The sequence below is a fragment of the Ctenocephalides felis genome, unplaced genomic scaffold (genome assembly GCF_003426905.1).
Source record: "Ctenocephalides felis isolate EL2017-DRISC unplaced genomic scaffold, ASM342690v1 CF-g0.4_SCAFFOLD_03571, whole genome shotgun sequence".
Lineage (NCBI taxonomy): Eukaryota > Metazoa > Arthropoda > Insecta > Siphonaptera > Pulicidae > Ctenocephalides > Ctenocephalides felis.
Window position 1 is genome coordinate 6,569,466 of NW_020539725.1, and position 22,828 is coordinate 6,592,293.

General features: G+C 28.5%; 1 protein-coding gene across 1 annotated transcript; it reads right to left on the reverse strand.

Moving 5' to 3' along the window:
• Positions 1-873: 873 nt before the first annotated feature.
• LOC113385413 lies at positions 874-22,690 on the reverse strand. Its single transcript, XM_026623261.1, has 26 exons — positions 22,469-22,690; positions 20,106-20,285; positions 19,683-19,879; positions 17,554-17,783; positions 17,038-17,246; positions 16,546-16,731; positions 15,735-15,853; positions 15,486-15,657; positions 15,143-15,405; positions 12,473-13,547; positions 11,199-11,383; positions 10,667-10,920; positions 10,008-10,321; positions 8,280-8,467; positions 7,900-8,047; positions 7,087-7,197; positions 6,860-6,997; positions 6,608-6,765; positions 6,271-6,529; positions 5,481-5,745; positions 4,769-5,049; positions 3,651-3,818; positions 3,239-3,406; positions 2,163-2,362; positions 1,675-2,060; positions 874-1,254 (listed from the first exon to the last, which is right to left on the reverse strand). The coding sequence occupies exons 1-26, from the start codon at positions 22,650-22,652 to the stop codon at positions 942-944; spliced, it is 6,351 nt and encodes a 2,116-aa protein (XP_026479046.1). The 5' UTR covers positions 22,653-22,690; the 3' UTR covers positions 874-941.
• Positions 22,691-22,828: the final 138 nt, after the last annotated feature.

The window sequence follows — 22,828 nt, forward strand, 5'->3', positions numbered from 1 at the left end:
TATTATATTGGATGCATTTCTAATTGATGTAATGTTTGCAAAAGTTTTACGTATAACGGATAGTCATCATTTGCTGTATTTTGATTGAAAAGTGATATAGATTTATTGGAAAACTGAAAAGTTCAAGTGAACAAATTGGCTCTACCAGCAGCCGATTATTTACATGTAAAGATTAACAATGTTTCTAGTAACAACTTAACGCAACAAAATGTTTCTAGTAACTATTTAGGTTCAGGCATAGATTATTTCATTAGAGGCAACATTACAGGTATAAATAATGCTGGATAAAAAGGGCCAAGGTATGAGTTGGCCCAAAGACAAAAAACTATGTCTTTGCTGTTCACATAAAAGCTAACCTCCAAAAGTCACAAACGTCAGAACACTTTATGTTATCGAAGTGTATGTTATCGAAGTGAAAACAGAAAGTTGCACGCTTGATAAAATTGTTACGATTTTGACAAATAATACAATTAAACTAATAATGTAACTTCTAAGGGTATATCATCAGATACTAAAAACTCTATTCTAAAAAGTCTATTTAGCATAAGCTTCTTCAAGCATGTTTAAATTTAAATACTTGAAAAAAACTACCCACAATTACAAAGATGTTTCGAAACCAGGAGATAAACCGATGGTTTGCACGATTCTTCATGGTCACATGATGGTTTTAGAAAGTTTTACAATAATGATAAACAGCAATATTTTTAATAGGTAAATAACATTTTTTAAATAACAACGGCCATGTAAAAAACGTTGAAGCCGTTCAGAATATAAAAGTGCCGATTTTCTTTTACTAATAATTTATTTCAACAGATAAATAAAAACTAACAATATTTAACAACATCTTTTTTAAATGTAAATATATCTGATCTGATATGCGAAAGAGATATCACAATGCACCAAAGTCAACTACAGTTGAACAAATATAAAACATACCAAAATCATCTATGGAGATCTTCAAATTTAGCCCTCAGCACAGTAGTGTAGTTCTGGTCACCAATAAATACGAAATGTTCATCTTCAGTTGTCAGTGTCACTAATTTATTTCCATGTGGTACTGTGGAAGCTGCAAAAACTTCCCTGAATCCGGCAACTCCTTCGTAACGCATTATTGATAATGGCCTGGCTTGTTGCCTGGACAACACATAGAGCATCAGTTCATTTGAAATTGGTAAAACTGCAAATTTGACCTGCTGAGGTGCCATGGAGGGCACAGATTGGGCCAACTCGAATAATTGCTTTGAAGGATTCAATCTGGAAATTAACAAGTATAAATTAAAAAAAAAAATCAAAGTAAATAGTTTTAATTTCCTAATTCACGTTCATTTTTGAGTTTCTTATCTGAAGAAGAGATTGGATACATTTTTTGATACACTTATGAAAAAACTTATATAGCTTCTCATTGTATTATTTTTAGTAGAGAAAATTAGCAGGTGCAAGTAACAGGAGTATAAGTTCTTAGAATGAATGAATATTTTAATAGTATCTATTTAAATACGTAATTTAAACTTGCTGTTAATCTAAATACCTTATTAAAAATATGACAGGCCTTAATGATATTTGAAATGAAGTACATGCAATTTAATATTTTATATGATTTTATATTATTTAATTTGCTCATTTGTAATTTATCTTCATCTAACGTATGTAACAATAATATTTCAATTATATTACCTATAAATTTCCACAAAACCATGGTGCATTGCTCGTTGCACTTTATCAGAAGCAATAGCCAAAAATACATCCTCACTTCTTACTTCTTCCGATATATAATCATTAGTTTCATAATTTTTGGTAAATTCAATATTTGGATCTGTAATTTGAGGCTCTGCCAACATTTTCCTGTAAACCGTTTGTGAGTTATCATCTTTATTGTTTAAAACCAAAGATATAGATGATGGTCTTGTTGGTCGTAAAGTCTGCAATATCTTTGAAGGATTTTTCTCGTTTAAATTATTTACTAAATAAATAACAACTGAACCAATCGGTAAGCCTTGCTTCGATTTTTGCTGTAGTAAGAACACCAATAAAGTTCCAATTTTAGATTTCACTATGTTCACCTAAATAATAAGAAAAAAAATCATTAGAATATCTTGTTTGTATCGTTTTTTTGCAAAATTTATTGTGTAATTTATAAGCAGTATAAATAGTCCATCACTCACCGTCATTACTCCAGGTGTAATATATGTATCCAATAGAACATAATCCAAAGCATAATCCATTTTACATTTGAGCTCAGTTTGAGAATCCAATATTACCAAACACTTCTTATTTTCTATCAAAACTGGTACAATATTTTTAACGTAGTTCAATTCATTCGAATTAGTGTCCATTTCAGTAGAAGGTTGGGATGATATTAGTCCTGGAAAAAAAGATGATTACACAATAACTATTATGGTAAATAAATCTTTAAGAACTTGTCGAATAATATTCTTAATTTGTTTTACTGAAATATTTCCATGTTTTACACATTCTTTAGTACATATATGTCATTTATCTAATAATAATGGGTCTTATTAACTTCCCGAAGGGTAAGTTAGAGTAATAGTCCAAAAACCAAAAATGAAAATTTTAGCATATCTTTGCGTTTATGTATTTATGTTTATGTATTTCTGATTGCTGAATAAGCCAAAGTTAAAAAAAATCTTTGCGTTTTAAAGGTTTCTGATCATTTTGGCATACCTCAGAGAAAATGGATGTGTGGAGACAATTTTTCGTCGACGATTTCGGTGCATGATTTTTTTAAATTATTTTTTTTAAATATCGGATTGTAATTATAAATTTAGCTAAAATTCTAAAGTTCACTTATATATTCGACATAAATAATTTTAACTTTGCAATTCAATATATGAAATTCTTTAAAAAGAAATAAGGCCCTTTAATTGTGACATCACTTGTTTTATTTTTTTACTTTCGCACAATATCTACGCTCTTATATTTTGTCTATAAAATACGAATAATGAAAATTATAGTATTTATAATGACCCATTTGAAATTTTTTGACCATTTCATTACGGTACGGAAAATTTCAGCAATTTGCCTTAAGTACAATGTAAAATTATTTGAGTATTTTTGATGAGCCACAATGATCAGATTGTCCCGAAACGTAAAAATAAAAAAACTATTTCTGATTTCAGTAACTTACCTTGCAGGTAAAGTTAGGTGCAAAATTAAATTAATTCGATCAGAAACAGAAACAAAAAAAAGTATTTAATAATCGAATTTACTTAGTCTTTACCTGTTTGGTATTCAAATTTATTGGTATCTTTATTCCAGTACATTGATTGCATGTTTCCATCATTATATACGGAAATGCTTTCTGGATAATTATGCCCATATGTATAATTATTGACATCACCTTCGATTTGCTGAACAACCTCGTAGTGGTGCAAAAATCTTGCTTGTGCTAAAAGGAAGTAAAAATAAGAAATTGAAAAATTGCCTCTAGTAATAATTTATGCCTTTTCTTTTTGTCATTATGTGTAGTTTTTTATATTAAATTGATTAGTGAACTATTCAATTCTTTGAAAGAGATTTTCAAATGAATTCAATTTCAATTGCATTTGAAAAATAATGTTACTTATCAACCAATAGAAGACAATTTTTATAACTGCTAAAGAATCTATTTAGTTTTTATTATATCAACTTACACTCAATATTATGCTTAAGTAAATCAGCTACATAATTTAAATATGCAAAGTCTGAATCCATGTTTTCATAATTTATAAATGAAGATACATTGGTTATATCCCTTTGTAGTACTGGCAAATCAACTCCATATACTAAAGATGCTGATTTAATCGGTTTTCCAGTGATTTCTGAAATAAAAGGTGTATTATCAAAATTCATAAAAAATAATAAAAAATTCAAGAAAGTAAACAATCAAGGGGGCATCCATTAATCACGTGAGATTTTTAGGGAGAGGGGGGGGTTTGACAAAAAATCACGAAATATCACGTGGTTGAGGGAGAGGTATAGTAAGATATCACGTGTATTTATTTTTTAACTTATTTTTTTTTAAAAAAGTTCAAACATTTTCAAGAAATTTTTTTTCACGTAACTTAACTCGTTACGAGAAAAAACTGTAAAATTTTTGACGTAATGTTTGGTGGGGGAGGGGGGGTAATTTTGAATATCACCATGTATCACCAAGGTGAAGGGGGGGTCAAAAATCCTTGAAAACTCGCTCACGTGATTAATGGACGCCTCCCAACATATTTTGAAAACAAATTTTAATACAATAACTGAAATATTGTTAATGTTCATCATTGACAATAAATTAATTATATGTAAAGATAATACTCAGCTAGTATTACTCAGTTAATTTTGAATTTCTGCCATATATAGATTTTACAGTGCTTAAAAAATATGTCTAAAGAAAAAAATAAAAGACCGAATATAGATATTTCTAATATTAACTTAAATATATAAAATGTGTATGTTCAATTTTAAAAAATAATTGAGGTATTGAATATATCTCTACTATTAAAAATATTTCTAAACATTAAAGGTATGCTTTGTGGTATGTGTTAAATAATTTTACCATTTAGTGCTATTTTAAAATGATTTTTTTATAAAACTTTGAGAAATTTAATTATGTTTTTAAATACTAAAAAAATCTGATATGATATAATGATGTTGGCAATATAAAAGGCGTTAAAAACTTACATCAATTGTATAAATTAACAATTTTATCATAATATATTAAATTAAATATATTTAAGCATAATTACTTTATACAAAGACTTAAAATAATTATAAAATTTACCTCTAACATTTAGTTGCTCCGTGAACTTCAAGCCCTTTCCTTGAAATACAAAACTGGAGTAACCGTTTTCATCATTATTTAAAATGACCAGATCATACAAGAAAGCTTCTAGCAAAGCTATTCGAAGATTATTTATTTGAAGCACATGATTATATATTGAAGCCATTGAATTTTGATCATAGATTGGCAAAAATTCTTTGGCACCAGTTATCGTCTGATTGGAATATTTGAGAAGAATTGTGTCTTTATTGAAGGTGAGGCCGTTTACAAGCCCACTGGTACTATGAAAAAAAAATATATATAACATATAATAATTATTTCGTGATTTGAAATATAAATCATTTTTAAAATTATAATTAGTCATGTTATTTATTTACATACTAATCTTTGCTTAGGTGACTGCATCCTAAAATTTTGAAGTCAAAGAATAATTATGAATGCACACAAGAAATCTATTAAACAATCAGTGACCCATACACAAAATATCTTAATGAACATTTTCAGCTAGAGTAGACTATTTAAGTTAAAGATTAATCAGAGCCATATTGGAATAAAAATCATGATAGTTGCAGTTAAAAAGTCTTCCTATCAGAAACACCACAAAATTTACAAAAATCCTTTGATTTAGTTGTAAGCACTAAGAATATTTCGATAACTTTTGATAGATATTTTTAGTTTCAATATAAAATTGAGACTATTATGGTCTACTTACACTATTCCATCTTGGAATATACCACCATTAACTAAGGTAACCGGAGCTTCTAAAACATACAAATCTGTATCGGAATAACAAGCAACTGAATTTTGGAACCAATCATTTATATTAACACCACCCAATAAAACATCATTCTTCAGCAGCAATGAGTTGATGTTGACGGTGTTGAATATTTTGTGTCCAATAATGTAATTCGTGGTGGAATCATATCTCATAACATCATGTTCAAAATCTATGTTGTTGATGATTCCGTGTAAATCTCCTGGAAATAATATTTATTCATATCTGTATGTTTGATCATGCCATTTTAAGTTTTAATAATTTTGTCAAAAATATTCTGTTTATATTCTTTTATTAATAAATGACTTAATTGGATGAATAAAAATAATATCTTCCTTATAATCTTGGTAAAGATTATATCATAAATCTTGGTAACTATGCATAAAAGGGAAATCCAGAATATCACTGATAGATCAGGATAAAATTCGTAGGTGTTGATTTAGACAGATTTTATTTAGACTTCCAGAAGAGCAAATTCAAATTTGAAATATAGACTTTTCTATACTAAATACTACTAAAAATCTTTTCCAAGTATTGAAATATGTCAAGAATACTAAAAAAATAAAATAAATCAACCATGGTGAAAAATATTACAAAGTGTGGTAACAGCAAAATCATATTAAACGAGATTTAAATTTTAAATAAAGAAATAAAAACTATTTTTAATTTATTTTGCAAAATATTGAGAAATTAGTTACTATAAATTTAAAGTCATATGTTTACATACCTTGAATAATTAGTTTGTCAAAAATAAATTTTCCTTCTAAAACTTGCTCAGTGTATTTATTCAAGGAGTCGTATAAAAATTCTGGCAAACTTTGTATTCCATTTATAGAACCAATAACTTCAACAGAACTGGTTGCCAATAGATTGGACAGAAAAGTGTTTTTGCCTTGGAATTCAATATACCCAGTGATTGTCTGATTTTTAGATAAACTGAAATAATTGTTCTCAATCCAATTGAGATCCACATTATTTACGAGATTCTGAAAATAAGTAAAAAAAAACAAAATTATTTCACTGTGATTTTAAAAATATTAATAAATAAACGGTTTGTTTATTACATTGGCTATAATTTCAGATCCAAATTTGGCGTCACCAAATTGTTTTTCTCCAGTTATTGTAGTATCCTTATTGGAAAACCAAATTCCATTCAGAAGCTTGTCCAAATCATAACCATTCAGATCCAGAACGTCTACATCAGAAATAAAGTTTGCAGAACCTGTATACATTAAAATTCATTAGTAATGCTTACTATATAATTAAATTACCTAATTACTATTAATATACTTAATATTATAGAAAAGAAAACTTACCTAATATTTTCAAATTGTTACCAATTTCTAAATTACTATCAACAAAGGCACAGAAGTTCTCAATATCGATGGATCCCAAATATCCAGTAGATAATGTTGGCAACCCCATTATTTTTAAATTACTGAATTTTTTGATACCTACAAATAAAGTGTCGATTTTTTAATAATATATATGAATGTTCATAGATATGATTTGTTAGAAAAAATATTATTGGAGTAATTCTTACCTGAGACATGTTGCAAATTTGCGGCATATTTTAGGAGAATATCATCAGGAAAATTTAAATTGGATATATTTGTCTTCACCGTAAATCCAGCCAAAGTCCTGAATCCATTTTCTAAAATTGGATAAGATTAATTAAAAATTGTTTGGAGCCTAAATACATTTTTAATATCTTATTATATAATAATCTCTAAATAATTGAACTATTATTGCTTATGTTAAGCCAGATGTGAAGTGCCTACTACGTGTTTTATTATAAACAATATTTTAATTTTCTCAATATATTTCAATTACAGATTAAAAAAATAAGACGCAATTAAAGCCCAATTAAAAATATAAATGATAGAAGTACTCAAATATTGTAACAGCAGTTTTTTGTTTGTATGTCGATTTCTAACAAATTCTTTCAAAAAATTGTATTTTTTCTTCAAATTAAATTCGAAAACCCTCTAAAAAATCATACTCAAATATTTATTTTTACAATACTGAATTGAGCAATATTTAAGAAAGTCAATGAAAAATGGACTAAATCTCAGAATTTTGAAGAACTTAGTTTAAAATTGAAGAATCGAAAGCCCGAATCAGAAAAGCTAAAAGTAAATTATCCAAAAAAAAACTATAATATAAAAAATGCAGTAAATTGAATATTTCAATTAACAAGTTTCAAAGAATATTCAATTTTAAAAATCATGGTTTGGTCATGAATCAGCAAAAATCACTTTTAATCTGGCCCATACTACAAAATCGTTAATTTCTTTCATATTACAATAAGGTTCTAACCAATTAACTTTTATAATATAATTAATATAATTCTTACCAAAATCAACATATGGAAGCACATAATCTTTGTTGGTATACACCACTGATTTTTGAAGATCAGGAATATAAATGCCATTTAGAGGGCCATCCATTGCAATAGGACCTTCAGTAATTACTTTTGAGATTGTTATTGGAGCAGTAATGACCTGACAAAGGACATTTGGTATAATGTTAATTTAACTTGTTTTATAATAAACATTTTATAATATGTAACGCAGTACAATAATTAACATGAGGTATGGAATTTGACAGAAGAATCGACATAATATTCAAAAAAATTTAGATGTTAGTATATGTTAGTTACCACATTGCAAATTTGCGACTAGGAATGTTCATTAAATTGTTTCAAATAACAAATATAGTATAAATATTATTTACCTGTTCGCCTTCAACTAACAGCCATTGTGATCCAAAATCAATATGTGAAACTCCATCTAAAGAACCAGTATAAGTAAGTTTCTGCACAAATATTGGCTGGTCAATATGAATTTGACCTTCGTAAGTTTTAGTATAAGTAGTCGCTGCTTGTCTAATTTCACGTCTTTTGTACTCAGGAAGATTTAGACCTAAAATGTAATTTAATTATTATTAATTTTTTTATAAAGCAAACTATACACTCAGTATTATTATTAATTTATTGCGATATTATACATATTTATCAATCAACATTTTATCTATCGAATGCTGTCAATATTGAATTGCTTCTAGTTCAGCAAGAATTTTTTTAACATAGGTAATAATTTATCAGGTTGGAAACTAAGTAAGTGCGGTTTTTAGCTTAGTTAATTTTTAGTCTAAATATAAAATACCTTTTTATTAAGTAGTAGGCAACTCAGTTCGTTAAAAGAAAGTAGTTTTCGTTCGTTGAAAGATAGAAAATAAAATCGTAGTTATGAGTTGTTTATGGTGACTTTAAACAAAAACAGCAGTGTTAAAATTGGTTTGCCAATTTTCGTTCTGGCAATTTTTTACTAAAAGATGAAAAACGCTCTTGTCGTCCAGCTAAAGTTGATTAAAAAGGAATTGTCTAAAATGCAACGATCAATTCTAATGTTACATTAAACAACTAACAAAATTTGAAAACGAGAGAAGCGGCCTAAGTTGACAAGTGGTGATTTATTCTATTATTGGCATCATATCTTTGGGAAAAAAGTATTGGAGCTTAGTTGAGATGTTTTGCCACATCCACCATATAAAAGTATATAAATAAAGTGATATAGTGATCTTATAACATATGATTACTTTTATTTTCGATCTTTACTAATCTTCTTGAATGCGGAATAATTCAAGGACTACGATGGTGTCAAATTGTACCTTATTCAGTTTGTTTTGCGAACAAAAATTAGAAGTGGGATTTTTTAAATTTTCTACATTTTATACATATATTTTATTTTATGAAAGTCGGATGATAATGCTGCTTGAAAGATGATAAAAAGACTGTGATCAAAATGAATAAGGTATTTCAAAATAAAGTCATTCAGTTCCATGAAAAAGATGTATACGGTTTTTTCTTACGAAAATCCGCACTTAGTTTCTTATTTAACATTTACCGTAACTCGTCAATTTTTAGAAAATAATTAGATTTATTATTTTTACTGTAAATTGCTTAAGACGATGTATGGGGATATTAATAAAATATTAATTCAAGAGAAATATATAAACAATTTTTTTATTTATCATCCATTGAGTAAATAATATAATAACTAGTCGGATGTATGGCATCTTCTCCCAATCAATACTAATTGAATGTTTTTCAGATCATTAAAATCGGATGCTCCGTTCTCTCAAAAACTCGATTTCTATTTTCTGCACTCTTTGCTCTTTATCTCCGTAACTTGTGGACTTGCCCTTGCCAAAAACTAATCAGCACATCTCCCTATCAATAGCAATCGAATGTTTTTTAAACCATTTAAATCGGTTGATCCGTGCGCCCGAAAACGTGAACGTAATATTGTATCCATACACACACATCAATTTTTTGTGAGGTATGCCAATATGTTCAGAAAGCTTCAAAACGTGAAGAAATGTAAAAATTTTCAATTTCGATTTTTGGACGATTACAATAACTTACTCTACGGGAAGTTAATAAAATATAATAGAACTTACCATCATTTTTAACGTGTAATTCGCCCACTGTAAGATTCTTGAAAGTCTTAGATGCAAACACATGTCTTTTATCTCCTCTCGTTATACAATCCGAATACAGGTTATTCATTTGCTGCACCAAATCTTTTTCATTGTATCCCAATTTACCATTTTGGGTTTGATCTAAAGTTATTATATTTTGTACTTCAAGATATCCAGCTGAACTTTCTTTTTCTCCGACCAGAATGATTCCTTGATTGAAGTACTGATCCGTAGATGAAGTTAAGTAAAGGGAGAGTGGTTTGTACCCAAGGGTAGTAGATGATGAAGTTATCCTGGTAAGAAATAAATTTCAAGTGTACATATATTAAATGCATAATATTATATAATTTTAGAAAATAGGACTACATTTCAGCCATTTAACCTTCTATATGAAATCTGTTGAAAATGCAATACTGAAAGTATTTATTATGAAGTATTTGTAGGAAACAATATTTTTTAAAACCAATGCCAAAAATTATTACCATTAGAAGCAAAAATTTCCGCATAAATACTTTGCGTTATACGTTTTTTTTTTCAAATTAAATTTAATATTTCATAGTTGAATGTACAAATATTAATATCAACAAATAATATTCATTCCCCACTTTATTACTATATTTCACAATATATATAATTACCTATCACTTGTGATTTTCTCAAAGACAACCCTGCCAGCAACTTTTTGAACTCGATCACTATTGCTCAACAAGGTATTAGTCAACATTTCTGGTACATTTATTCCATTGACGGTATTCAAAAGTTTACATGAACCAGAAATTTGTAAATCAGAAGTAAATATTTTTCTTCCACTAATCACAGTTGGAATCTCGCTGGAATACACCCATGAATCTACAGGTACTTGGTTAATGTAAGGTACGTTTAAATTAGAAACCTGGAAGACATTAAAATATGAATTGATGTGACAATTGGAAATGATATAAGAAATTTGCTCATATAAAATGGTAAACTATGATACTGAAATTATAGTTCATATTCAGGTGTAACATTGAAAATTTATTGTAGGTCATATGAAATAAAATGTAATTCCTCGTTTGATTTTTTGTTATTTCTATAATAATCTGTTGCTAGTTAATATGTACAATATCATCAAAATTATTATAATTTATAATGAATGAAAATCTTTTAAAGATTTGTCGTTTATTTTTGTACCTTAAATGGTTGGGTAAACTCAAAAGGTATTGATATTTCTGATGCTTCCAATTTAAGTCCATGTTGCAGTAAATTTGAAACAGTAGGAGAGTTGCCAATAAGATCCGAAGTATTGGATGTAGCTACAATAGCATCAGCGCCCAAATACTTACGAATGGTTACAGAGTTGTCCAAAACAAAATCACCTGTATGAATATAAAAATTTGAATAGATTTATCCGTCAGTAATTTTCAGTGACCTAATAAGAAGATACGATCATTAGTTTTGTAGATTCCAAATTTGTATGTTACTCCTAATGAAGACTACAACAAGTTTATTGTATTTCATAGCAAAAGACAAGTTTTAAAAGAGACTAGTGGGGTGAACGGCATCGTGCCTTAAGGCGAATTTCTGGAACTTCCCGTACCGTATCGAAATGTTCGAGGAATACTGAATGTTTTCAAAAAGATTATTATAAATATTGTAACATTGTCTAATATTTATAAGAATTATATAAACTGAATTGCAAAGTTGTAATTATTTGTTTAAAGTATATTAGAACTATCGTCAGAATTAAAAATAAAATCTGAATTATTTTCGATATACAAAAAAATTTAAAAAAAAATTTAAAAAAAAGTTGAAGCAAAAAAATTTTTTTTCCAAAATGAATTATTTTGTTAAGACAAGCAGAAAGTTCTTTGAATCATTTATATCGGACGCTTAGTTCTCTCAAAAGTGCTCCGTATCTTCGAAATGGCTGGGCATGTCTTCGCCAAAAACTAAAACACTTCTCCCAATCATTACTAATTGAATGTTTTTTAGATTATTGAAATCAGATGCTCCGTTCTCTCAAAAACTCGATTTCTATTTTCCGCACTCTTTGCTCTTTATCTTCGTAACTGCTGGACCTGCCTTTGTTAAAAACTAATCAGCACATCTCCCTATCAATAGGAATCGAATATTTTTTGAACCATTTAAATCGGTTGATCCGTGCACCCGAGAACGTGACTGGAAAATTGTATCCATACATACATACACACACACACATCCATTTTTTCTGAGGTATGCCAAAATGTTCAAAAACCTTCAAAACGTCGAGAAATGTAAAAATGCCCTACGGGAAGTTGAAAACTGGGGTCGAACTAAGTTATGAAATTGAAATGAATGAAATACATCGTTTCAATCCAATGATTTACAAGATGAAAAATATATATTGAAATCTTTTTAAATTTTTTAATTATTCAACTTGTGAAACGACCCATTTAATACATATCGTAAAAAAAAATTATAAATACCTTCCAAAATTAAATTTTCGCCTATACTGCTAACTGGATTCATTTTATCAAGAGCTGAACTGTCGATCATTCCTTGTAAATCTATTGGATCCAAGAGCTCGACACTTTCAAACACTTTATTACCCACAATTTTCTGTGGTTTATCTGAATCTTTCAGCAAAATCTGCAGTTCTCCATTTTCCGCCAAAATATTGTTCAAACGATTTAATATTTTTAAATCATTCTGAACTTGGAGTGGTCTTTTGAAAGCTATATCTTGATCTAAAACATAAACACCTTCTACAGTGTTTATTAGATTTTCCGGTCGCACATTGGATAATTCTGGACCCACAAAATTATTAGCATAAAGTTCTGGTATTTCATAATCACCAATAACTTCTTGATTACCATACTTTTTCAAGGAATTCTCATAAAGCATTGCAATATTTATACCATTCAGAGTATCAGTTTTCAGATCTTTTATATTTAGATCATCATTGGTAACATAGTATGATGTTTCTCGTTTTCGTCTAACATCCACTTTATTCAAAGTGGGTGAATTTATTAAATGAGTTTTCAAATGATTGACCTCGAGAAAATTAAAATATTGGTCAGTATTATTCAGAATAATCACCGTGGAATCAAAAGTAGCATTATTTATTAAATGAGTACTCAAACTTTTTTGTACCAACGCATTATCTATAATCAAAGTTTCAAATTTATGATCATGGCTCTTAAATAGTAAGCTATCTATCGGTCGACCATTAATTTGGCGAAATTCTAAAGTAGTGTCAATGGTCAACTTATCGAATTGCAACACGTCAGAAAGTTGGTTTTGCAATATTTTAGATCTGATTTCATCAAAGTCTTGATTGTTGAAAAATTTAGTTTCAACTTGGTCTAGCTTGGTGCTTGTTGCTATAATTCTGGGTGCAGATAAGGATCCTCGAAGTTTAAAAGGTTTATTGGTATGGATCAAGGTTTCTGATTTATTTAAGAGAGCATCCACATATCCCATGTGATGACTTAGGTCGCCATGAAGATTGTTGATGTTCCGAAGGACTGTGTCGTCTATCAGGTAATTGTCAGTCCAAATCTGAAATGAAGTAATACACTAAATACATAATAGTTTCAGTCAGTGTAATAATAGTAAAACAAATCAAAACGTTTTATTAACTTCCCGAAGTAGAAGTTTATGTTTTCATCAAAAAATCCGAATTGCTAATTTTATGTTTTCTCGACGTTTCAAGCCATTCTGAATCGAATGAGACCAAATTTGGAAAAAGTATGTTTGTGTGTGTGTGCGTGTATGTGAACAGATTTTTTGCCGTAAATCGACGTTTTCTCGAAAACGGTTGGACCAATTTCAAAAATTTAAACGCCACTCGATGTATCTCGATGAGAACTATTGTTTGTCAATTTTGTGCGACGATCAGCCAAGCCGTTTCTTTATAAATCGCAGAAAAGTGAAAAATTTTTCGTCTACGTTTTAGCCCGCAATTCTGAATCGATTTTGAAAATTCAAAAACCGTTTGAAAGATATTGGTTGGGAATCGCGCTGATTAGTTTTTGGTAGAGATCGGCCGGGCCGTTTTCCTGTAATAAAGTTTAAAAAAAAAAATTCGACGATTTTTATGATTATTTTTTTGACGGTAGATACCATAGTCTTCTAGATTATACATATATTACGGCCCTACTACGACAACTGGTTTAGCTTTAAAAATTCGTCAAAGTTGGCAAAAATTAGTATGGTCTTTTTGGCATTTGTCAAAATTAGGACTTTCATCGACGTTTGCTCAAAAACGCCTGAACCGATTTCAGATATTTAAAAAGCTCGATGTATCTCGATGAGGATTATCGTTTCTCAGTTTTGTGCGACGATCGGCCGAGCCGTTTCTTTGTAATTTGGAAAAAAGTGTTAAACCTTTCGTCCACATTTAAGCTCATACTACCGAACCGATTTTAAAAAATCGAAAACTGTTCAAAAGATATTAGTTGGGAATGATACTGATTAGTTGTAGGTGAAAATCTACCGAGCCGTTTTCTTGTAATTAACTGTTGAAAAAAAATTTAGGCCGATTTTTATGGAACTTTTTTTTGCCGATATATATCATGGTCTTATAGAACTTACTGAATTATTACGGCCTTACGACAAGTAGTTTAATTTTAAAAATTCATCAAAGTTTGAGATAATGAGTAATTTTTTTGACGTCTGTTAAAAATAAAATTGGATGATTTAGTTGGTATAACGATAGTGTACTTGGTCTTGAACATAGTAAACCATTAAAGTCCTACGGAAACTGGTTCAATTATAATTATTGATTGATTAAAATTATTGATTTTTGAAAATTTGCTTTTAGAAAATAATCCGAGTTAACGTGTTCTTTCTTTTGCAATGGTGTGTAATAAATCCACTCGGAATACTTATAACCACTCATAAATTAATTTATTTTTTATTGATTAAGTCGATTATTTACACATATCGGGAAGTTCATGTAACTTGCCTCAAGGCTAAATACCAAACCAACTAGTTTATTTATCATTCACAATAATTATTTAATTTCAGGAGCGAGATTGAATAATAATTATAATTATTATTCATAGTAACTTCAAAAAAAACTATATAGAGGTCTTCGAATATATTGTTTTTTTTCTAATAAATCTAAGTTTCCACATCATAATGATACTTACAGCATCTGTGGAAAGTTTTCCAATATGCACGTCATTCGCGAAATCTATTGTTCCTGGTATATAGACAACAGGGTCAGTTAATTTTGGAGCAAGTGCCATCTGATCTACAACTACTGCCGAGTCAAATTGAGATGCTTCAGCCAATCTGCTTTGACACCAAGCAAGCATATTTGCCTTCTCTGTGTCTATGGATGTTGTCACTTTGAATATTGGCCTGAACATATTTGGTTGAGTGGATAAACCATTTTCTGGATTTGCGACAACTGAAAAAGAAAAAAACTGTTTAACACAATAAATCTACTAATAATAAATTAAAAGTTTTTATCATGTAAGAAACGTGTACCTAGAACGGGTTGTCCTAAAAAGTTCTGCATCCTTATGGATTTAATACCTCTGCCCAAAGCATCTCCTCCAAATTCTAAAGGTGCTTCTACAAACTTCCACCCGTCGTAGTTAAATGCTCGAAGACCTTCGTAATAACAGTTTACAAGTAAAAAAGGTTTTCCATTTGGATCCTAAATTGATTATTGGTAATTTTAATAAAAAATAATAAAATATAGAATTAAATTTGGAATCAAATATTAATCGCCACCTTGAATGGTAACCATTCTGTTGCTGAGTATAATTCGAATCCTTGAAAAGGCACGAAGTAGTTTTCAGAAAATTTATACAATATGGATGCAGTTTTAAAATCTTTTTTACCATTGATATCTGCAAGATATAAATAATAATTAAAAATTAATAATTTTTGCATTAGTTACATCATGTTGCTTATATTCTATATAAATCAAAAAGTTTTTATCAAAATAATTATTTTAGCAAGATGATTCTCGTTTATAAGTGTTATTTGCACAAAAAGGAAGAAATATCTAATTTTATGGCATTACTTTTATAATATTGAACCTGTTTAGCCAACAAATTGCAAATTATCTGAGATAGGAGTCATTGGCTGAGTACAAGCAATTATTTATTTGATATATTAATAAATTAATTAATCAGTGGTTTACAACCTTTCTTGCACCGCGCCCCCTCTCCCTCTCTAATAAAAAAAAATTGTTGTGTCCCTCCTTAATTTTTTCAACAATTTTTATTTCATTAGTACTTAATTGATATCATGAGACAACAAATTAACATGCAATATCATGTAAAAATATGCATAAAATATAATTATTTTTTCGTTTATCTTTTATATTAATTCAAAATTTTTGAATTATTTTAGAAAATAGTATTTAGGAAAGTGTCGCACGCGTCTCCCTGTTACACCCACGCGCCTTCCAGAGGAGGCGCGGCCCACAGGTTGGAAACCGCTGAATTAATGTATTATTAATTGATGTATGAATTGATTAATTACGCTAGTTGTACTATGAGTTTTACATCTAATGATCAATTTCTTAGATAACTACCTATTTCGTATTGATTGGCAATAAGCAAAAAATGTTGTTCAGCAGCTTCCTCGTATGTAGATTCCTGATCTACAATGTTGAAATATTTAACATCCACAGCAGCATGTGTCGATAAATGTTGATACAAAATAAAACGATCTTCATGGATATCATATCGATAAATTGGACTGTATGCATCAGTCACACCTTAAAAATCAAGGTCAAGGTCAAATTATTTAATAAAACGTATATAATAAATTAATAGCAAATGTTTGTCAATGCCTTGACTTGATGAAAATAGAAAGATGTCTTGGCTTTACAAAAAATCGTAACAAAGAGAAATTTTTCATTTTTAATGTCTTCATGCATCTAGTATATTTATAGCTTTTATAAATTTGTTTCAAGTCCTTTAACTTTTCTATAGTTTAGTACTATATATTTGTTTGCAATATTTAGACTAATTTTTGTAAAAATTAATTATATTAGATTATATTAGATTAGATTTAATGTTACCATGTTTATTTCTATAATTAGCAATTATGATGAATCTTTCGGATCCAATAGTAAATTCCACCACTTTTCTGGCATCAGATGCAGCTAAATTATCCACAATATCAAAATGTCCTCCGAGCCACCGATATACTACCGATTTAGTTTCACCAATGTTACTCAAATTTTGATTTCCAATCGCCAGACCCATATAAAGGTGGTCAAAATCCTCCCTGAGAAAAAAAATAATAACATTTTTATTCAAAATTATATTTTTGTAATTAAGTAAGCATTTTCATTCAGAAATATATTTTAAACATTATTTATTTAATCAATGGAAAACGCCCACTTTTTTCTTGACTTTTATCCCATTTCAACTATATTAATTTGTGAAGGATGGAGATTCAAAATAACACAAACAAAGTAAATAAATACAAATTTGCATTACTATAAGCAGTGATATTTTGTAATATCAATCCAATATCAATTTTCAACTTACTATTACTATAAAATTTAATATTCTAATAACACTATAGTTACCAAAATGTGACATCATATGCAAGAGAAGTCCCCAACATCTGCACTGGAATAAGAACATTTTGCCAAACATCAACTTCGAACAAAATTGATCCTCTCCATTTATTTAGTTCTAATACATGTTCATCATCACATGACGCTACAACAATGTAAATTTTATCATCAATATTCTTCGAAAGGAGTTTTGTAGCTTTTGGAACAGGAGTACTGAACACTTTAGTGAACGATGCATCCTAGAAAAAAAGTAATAAATTCTTATATTAGATCCAAATATAAGTGAAAAACAAATACGAACTCTAAATTTCTTAATAAATTATGAAGATTTATCAAAATAATTGCCATAATGTAATTATAGTACATACTTTGTGAGTTATCGAATATTTGTACAGAACCATATAATAAATATAAATGTGCAGGCATTTGTTAGGAATGTGCTTATTATAATATTTATAAATAAACAATTAGATTTGTTATTATTTAAAAATAATGATTGTTGATATGTATGTCAAAATATTCACAACTGAAAAGATGATCTAATGATCACCTCAAATGAACCAACTATTTATATAATTAATCAATGATTAATTATATAGTAATGTTCGTTAGTTACTTCCTAGAATTTTAATGAAAATATGTCCAATACATGTTCGATGGCAAATTCGGAATCAGCCATCATCAATGACAAGACCGATTTTTAACTTTCCGTAGGGCAAGTTATAGTAATCGCAAAAAAATCGAAAATGAAATTTTTTATATATCTTTACGTTTCAGAGGTTTCTGAATATATTTTCTTGTTAGACGGCGACGCGGCGCTTACGCGCTTCGATATTTCGTCTCTATGCGGTAAAAGGAGTGCTTTTAAAAAATTGCTTTGAAAAAAGTTCAGAATTTCCAAAAAATTTCCAAAAATTTCAAAAAAAAGTAAATTTTTGTCAAAAATGTATAGTTTCTCAAAATTCTAATTTCGTGCTAATTTGTCTTAAGAGTCTTAAGACTACGTCGGTTTTATAGATGGCAACCAAAAAGGTTGTCTCATTTCTGTGTGATAAATTGTATTATCACAATTTCTGTAAAAAGCAAATATTTATTCATGCCGCAATGCGTGTGAGGGCTGTTTTCACTTGGAAACAATTCATTCTATATTTTCAAGTAAAAACTGATATCACTACTGCTTGACATTAGGCTGCTGGAGGCAGGTATCGAACCCAGGACCTCTAATTTACTCACTTATAAGCGAACCTTTTGCAAAGAAATTATTTTGGAAATGATAATAGTCTAATTCTGTGATTTCCAACCTCTGAGGCGCAAAGCTATTCCAAGAGAGGAGTACAGCGGTTTCCAAAATACTATGTTTAAAAACAAACCAAAAATTTTTAAGTGATATTCAAAAAAAAAATTAATTATTATTTTTGCATATTTTTTTATATTATTGTTTATTACTTTGTAGTCAGATAAATAAAATATAATATCAGCTGAATATTTAAAAAAAACATTACTAGATAAAAATTTTGAAACTAGTGGCATCGTGCCTTAAAGCAAATTGGTGGAACTTCCCGTACCGTAATGAAACATTCGAAGAATATTAAATGTTCTTAAATAAATCATTGATCGTTAAAATAAAGGACACTGTCTTTAATTTATAATAATTATATAAATTGAATTGCTTTAGTAATTTTGCTAGAAATAAAATTAAAATCCTAATTATTTTCGATGTCAAACATTTTTTTTATGAAATTATCAAAAATCTTTCTCTGGAAGCATTCGTTTTGTCAACACAAGCAGAAAGTTTTATGAATCATTCATGTCAGATGCTTAGTTCTCTCAAAAACTGCAATTTCTTGCACACTTATCTCCGTATCTCCACTTACCCCACCCTACGGTAAATTAAAAAAACGTGAGAGGGCTATACGAAAAGATTGGAAACCACCGATTTCCAATATTTTATTTTTTTATATTTAGTTATATTATATAATAGTTTGGTCGATTTTTTTTTCAAAATATTCCGACAAAAATTAGGAAATAATGCTGGAATAATAATATTGAAATATTGATAATCTTATCATGCATTTATTCTACGTAGTCTAATATTATTTCATGATGAATAAATAGAAATCTTGAAATTGCAATCTTACCACATATTTATATAATACTAAAGTATCAGCGACTGGGTATCCAGACTGATTTTGATAATTGTAGACTTCTAATGAGGCAGCATATTGCCAAATGTGCAGTCGGATGTCGACAAAGGTTTTGTCGAATAAAATTATATCGATCGGTATATCAGTTGGAACAATATTTATTTCTTCGAATCCTTTCAACTCGAGCTCATCTGTTGAGAAAATAATTCATGTTTATAAAAGATTATTTGCAATGATTGAAAATAAAGTAACACGTTTGAACGTCTACAAGATTGATTCATGCGATATTTGCAAAACCCAAAAAACAAAGATTACCTTATTTGAAAAAAAGGTTGTGATATTTTTGAAGAGCAATCTGAATTTTGTATTCATTAGAATAAATTTATAAAATCATAAAATATAATTATACTTCTTTACCTCTGATTTTGTAATAACTTTGATTATACACAGGTGCATTTCTTCGCTGTACCGATTTTAGTTTTTCATGTTGCACTATCTCCTCAGGAGATAAAAGTCCATGTGCCTTTTTAATTATGTACACATAATGGTCTACGATGTTATCAATTTTTTCGAAAGTAGTCGCGTTTATTTCTAAATCTGTAAATAATATAAGAAATAATAAAATATATCGTCGATAATGAAAAGATACAAATTTTAATTCATTAAAATTGAAATATTAAATCATTGCCTAATTACCCAAATTAATTATATTTATCCTCAAGTTAAAGTCACTTTGCAATATATATTGTTACAAATATTTATTACTGATATGCGAACTATATGGGCATTATTTTCTAAATCAACGTGATAAATATTCAAATTTCAAAATGAATTACTAAAAGAAACTTTAAATGCCTCAAAGTATGTACCAAATTGGTTAATATATAAATACGCCGACATAATCATATACGATGAAATACAAACACAGCCAGATAATTCCAAAAGCTGCTTGGAGGATCATTCAAATCCTCTGCCAGGGAACTGTGCCACAACACTAATCAATTTTCGAAATCTGTGAGAATAGTTGAAAGATTTTGTATTTTTGAAGTCATTTTTCAATCCTACAGTTTCATTTGTTGTCTATTTCAGGACAAGTGTCAAAATCACTATATGATAAGAAAAAAACTTTATAATATAATTTCAACTGATCAACTTCTGTCGACAAATGAAAAAATTTAATATTTTATTATTCTTCAATAAAATTTTTTGAACGTTTATATGAAACTGTAAACTAACACATCTCCTTATCAATAGGAATCGATTGCTTACGGTATTGATTCGTGCTCCCAAAAACGTGGACGAAAAAATGTATCCATCACATATACGCACACACATACATACATGCATAAAAATGAAAATGTTTGCATATCTTTACGTTTCAAAAGTTTCTGAACATTTTGGCAAACTTTAGAAAAAATGTATGTATTTGTATGTATGTTTGGATACAATTTTGGCATACCTTAGAAGAATGTATGTGTGTGTATGTTTGGATGCAATTTTTTGTCCACGATTTCGGGCACATGGATCAAGATTTTCAATTTTTAAAGTTCACTTATACGGTACCAACAAATTTACAAATCTTCAGACAAAAATTCTTTTAAAAATTTTCAAAAATATACTAAGTCTTATACTTCAAATATAAATTTTAAATTTACAATTCAGTTTAAAACTATATAAATTTCATATGCGTTATTCTACTCGTAAGAAATATATCCTCAGATGGATTCATTCAGCATTTCTTCTTAATGTCCCTTTACTGCCGACTATTGTAAATTCATCAAATTTATTAAATGTCCTTAACTGAACAGTTGTAAATAAAAGAGATAAGAATAAAGAAAAACAAAAAAATCTTCTTAATGTAAACATTTTCAAGTGTTTTAGGGGATAAGTTCCTCAATGTATATTATATGAATAAATAATTATATAGTAATTATAATTTAATTTAAAACAATTATCAATAATCATTGATCAATATTTTTTGATTATTAGTTTTTTTGTTAGAATGTTTAATTCTGGTACGGGAAGTTCGGCCATTTGGAATTTTATGTTATATTTTTGATGGCCAGTAATTTTACCATTTCATCATATTTTTTATTTTACAATTTACTTGTTAACTGAAAAATATATTTTGTAGAACCTTGAAATAAAATGCTAAAAAAACCTTCACTAATTTGTGAATATACTCAAGATCTACCTATTTTGGGTACTAAACATTCTATTACCATGCTTTGTTTATAAAATATGTCAAATTATCACAAGCATTTTTACTTCAAGTTATTGAGTATTGCATTACACAATGTTAGTGTTAAGTTAACAATTAGTATCGTTTTAACATTGTATTTTTCTACAATTTAATTATTATAATTTATTTACTGTAATGAGTCTAATCCTATACCCGAAATATATAAAATATGATTTTTCAGATTAGTAAACGTCAACATTAGGATTTCCAACAAGTTGACAAAACGTGCAATAAAATTAGAATCTGTAATTTTTATATGACCTGTAATAAAATTGCATGCAAAAAATGTATAAAAGACATCTAAATAGTATGTAAAATAATATGTTTGAATATGGTTTTTATATTAAGTATATAAGTAATTTTATACAAAGCCATTTTATTGTGAGACTGTTCAACTAAACCTGAGTATGAAATAAATGATTTTTTGAACAAAATGTGCATTGCGACAATTGGAAGGTTTTCCGTACAAGTACAGATACACACAACTCCTATAAACCAAGTGTTAACGTAATTAATTAAACCTAAATCCTAATTATACCTGTATTTTTAAATTGTTTAAAATCATAAAGTCCAGTGAAAAAATCAGCGGTCAAAGCCAAAAAGTTTTCCAATTGCGCCTCGTATGATATTTTATTGTCTATCACATTTGTTTCACTTTTATTCAAGGGAAAAATACTTAAAAATATAAGAGCTATGCCAAAAAATCTAATTATTTTGCACATTTTGATCTATAAAAAACTGATCACTGGGTAATAATTAAATTAACACATGTACCACTACATATTTAATTTGGAAAATAATATTTCACTATTCAATATAAAACTCTTCTTTTGTCAAAAGTCAATTGCGGACTGATAGAACCACAACGTAGGATTTATGACATTCGATATATAACGGT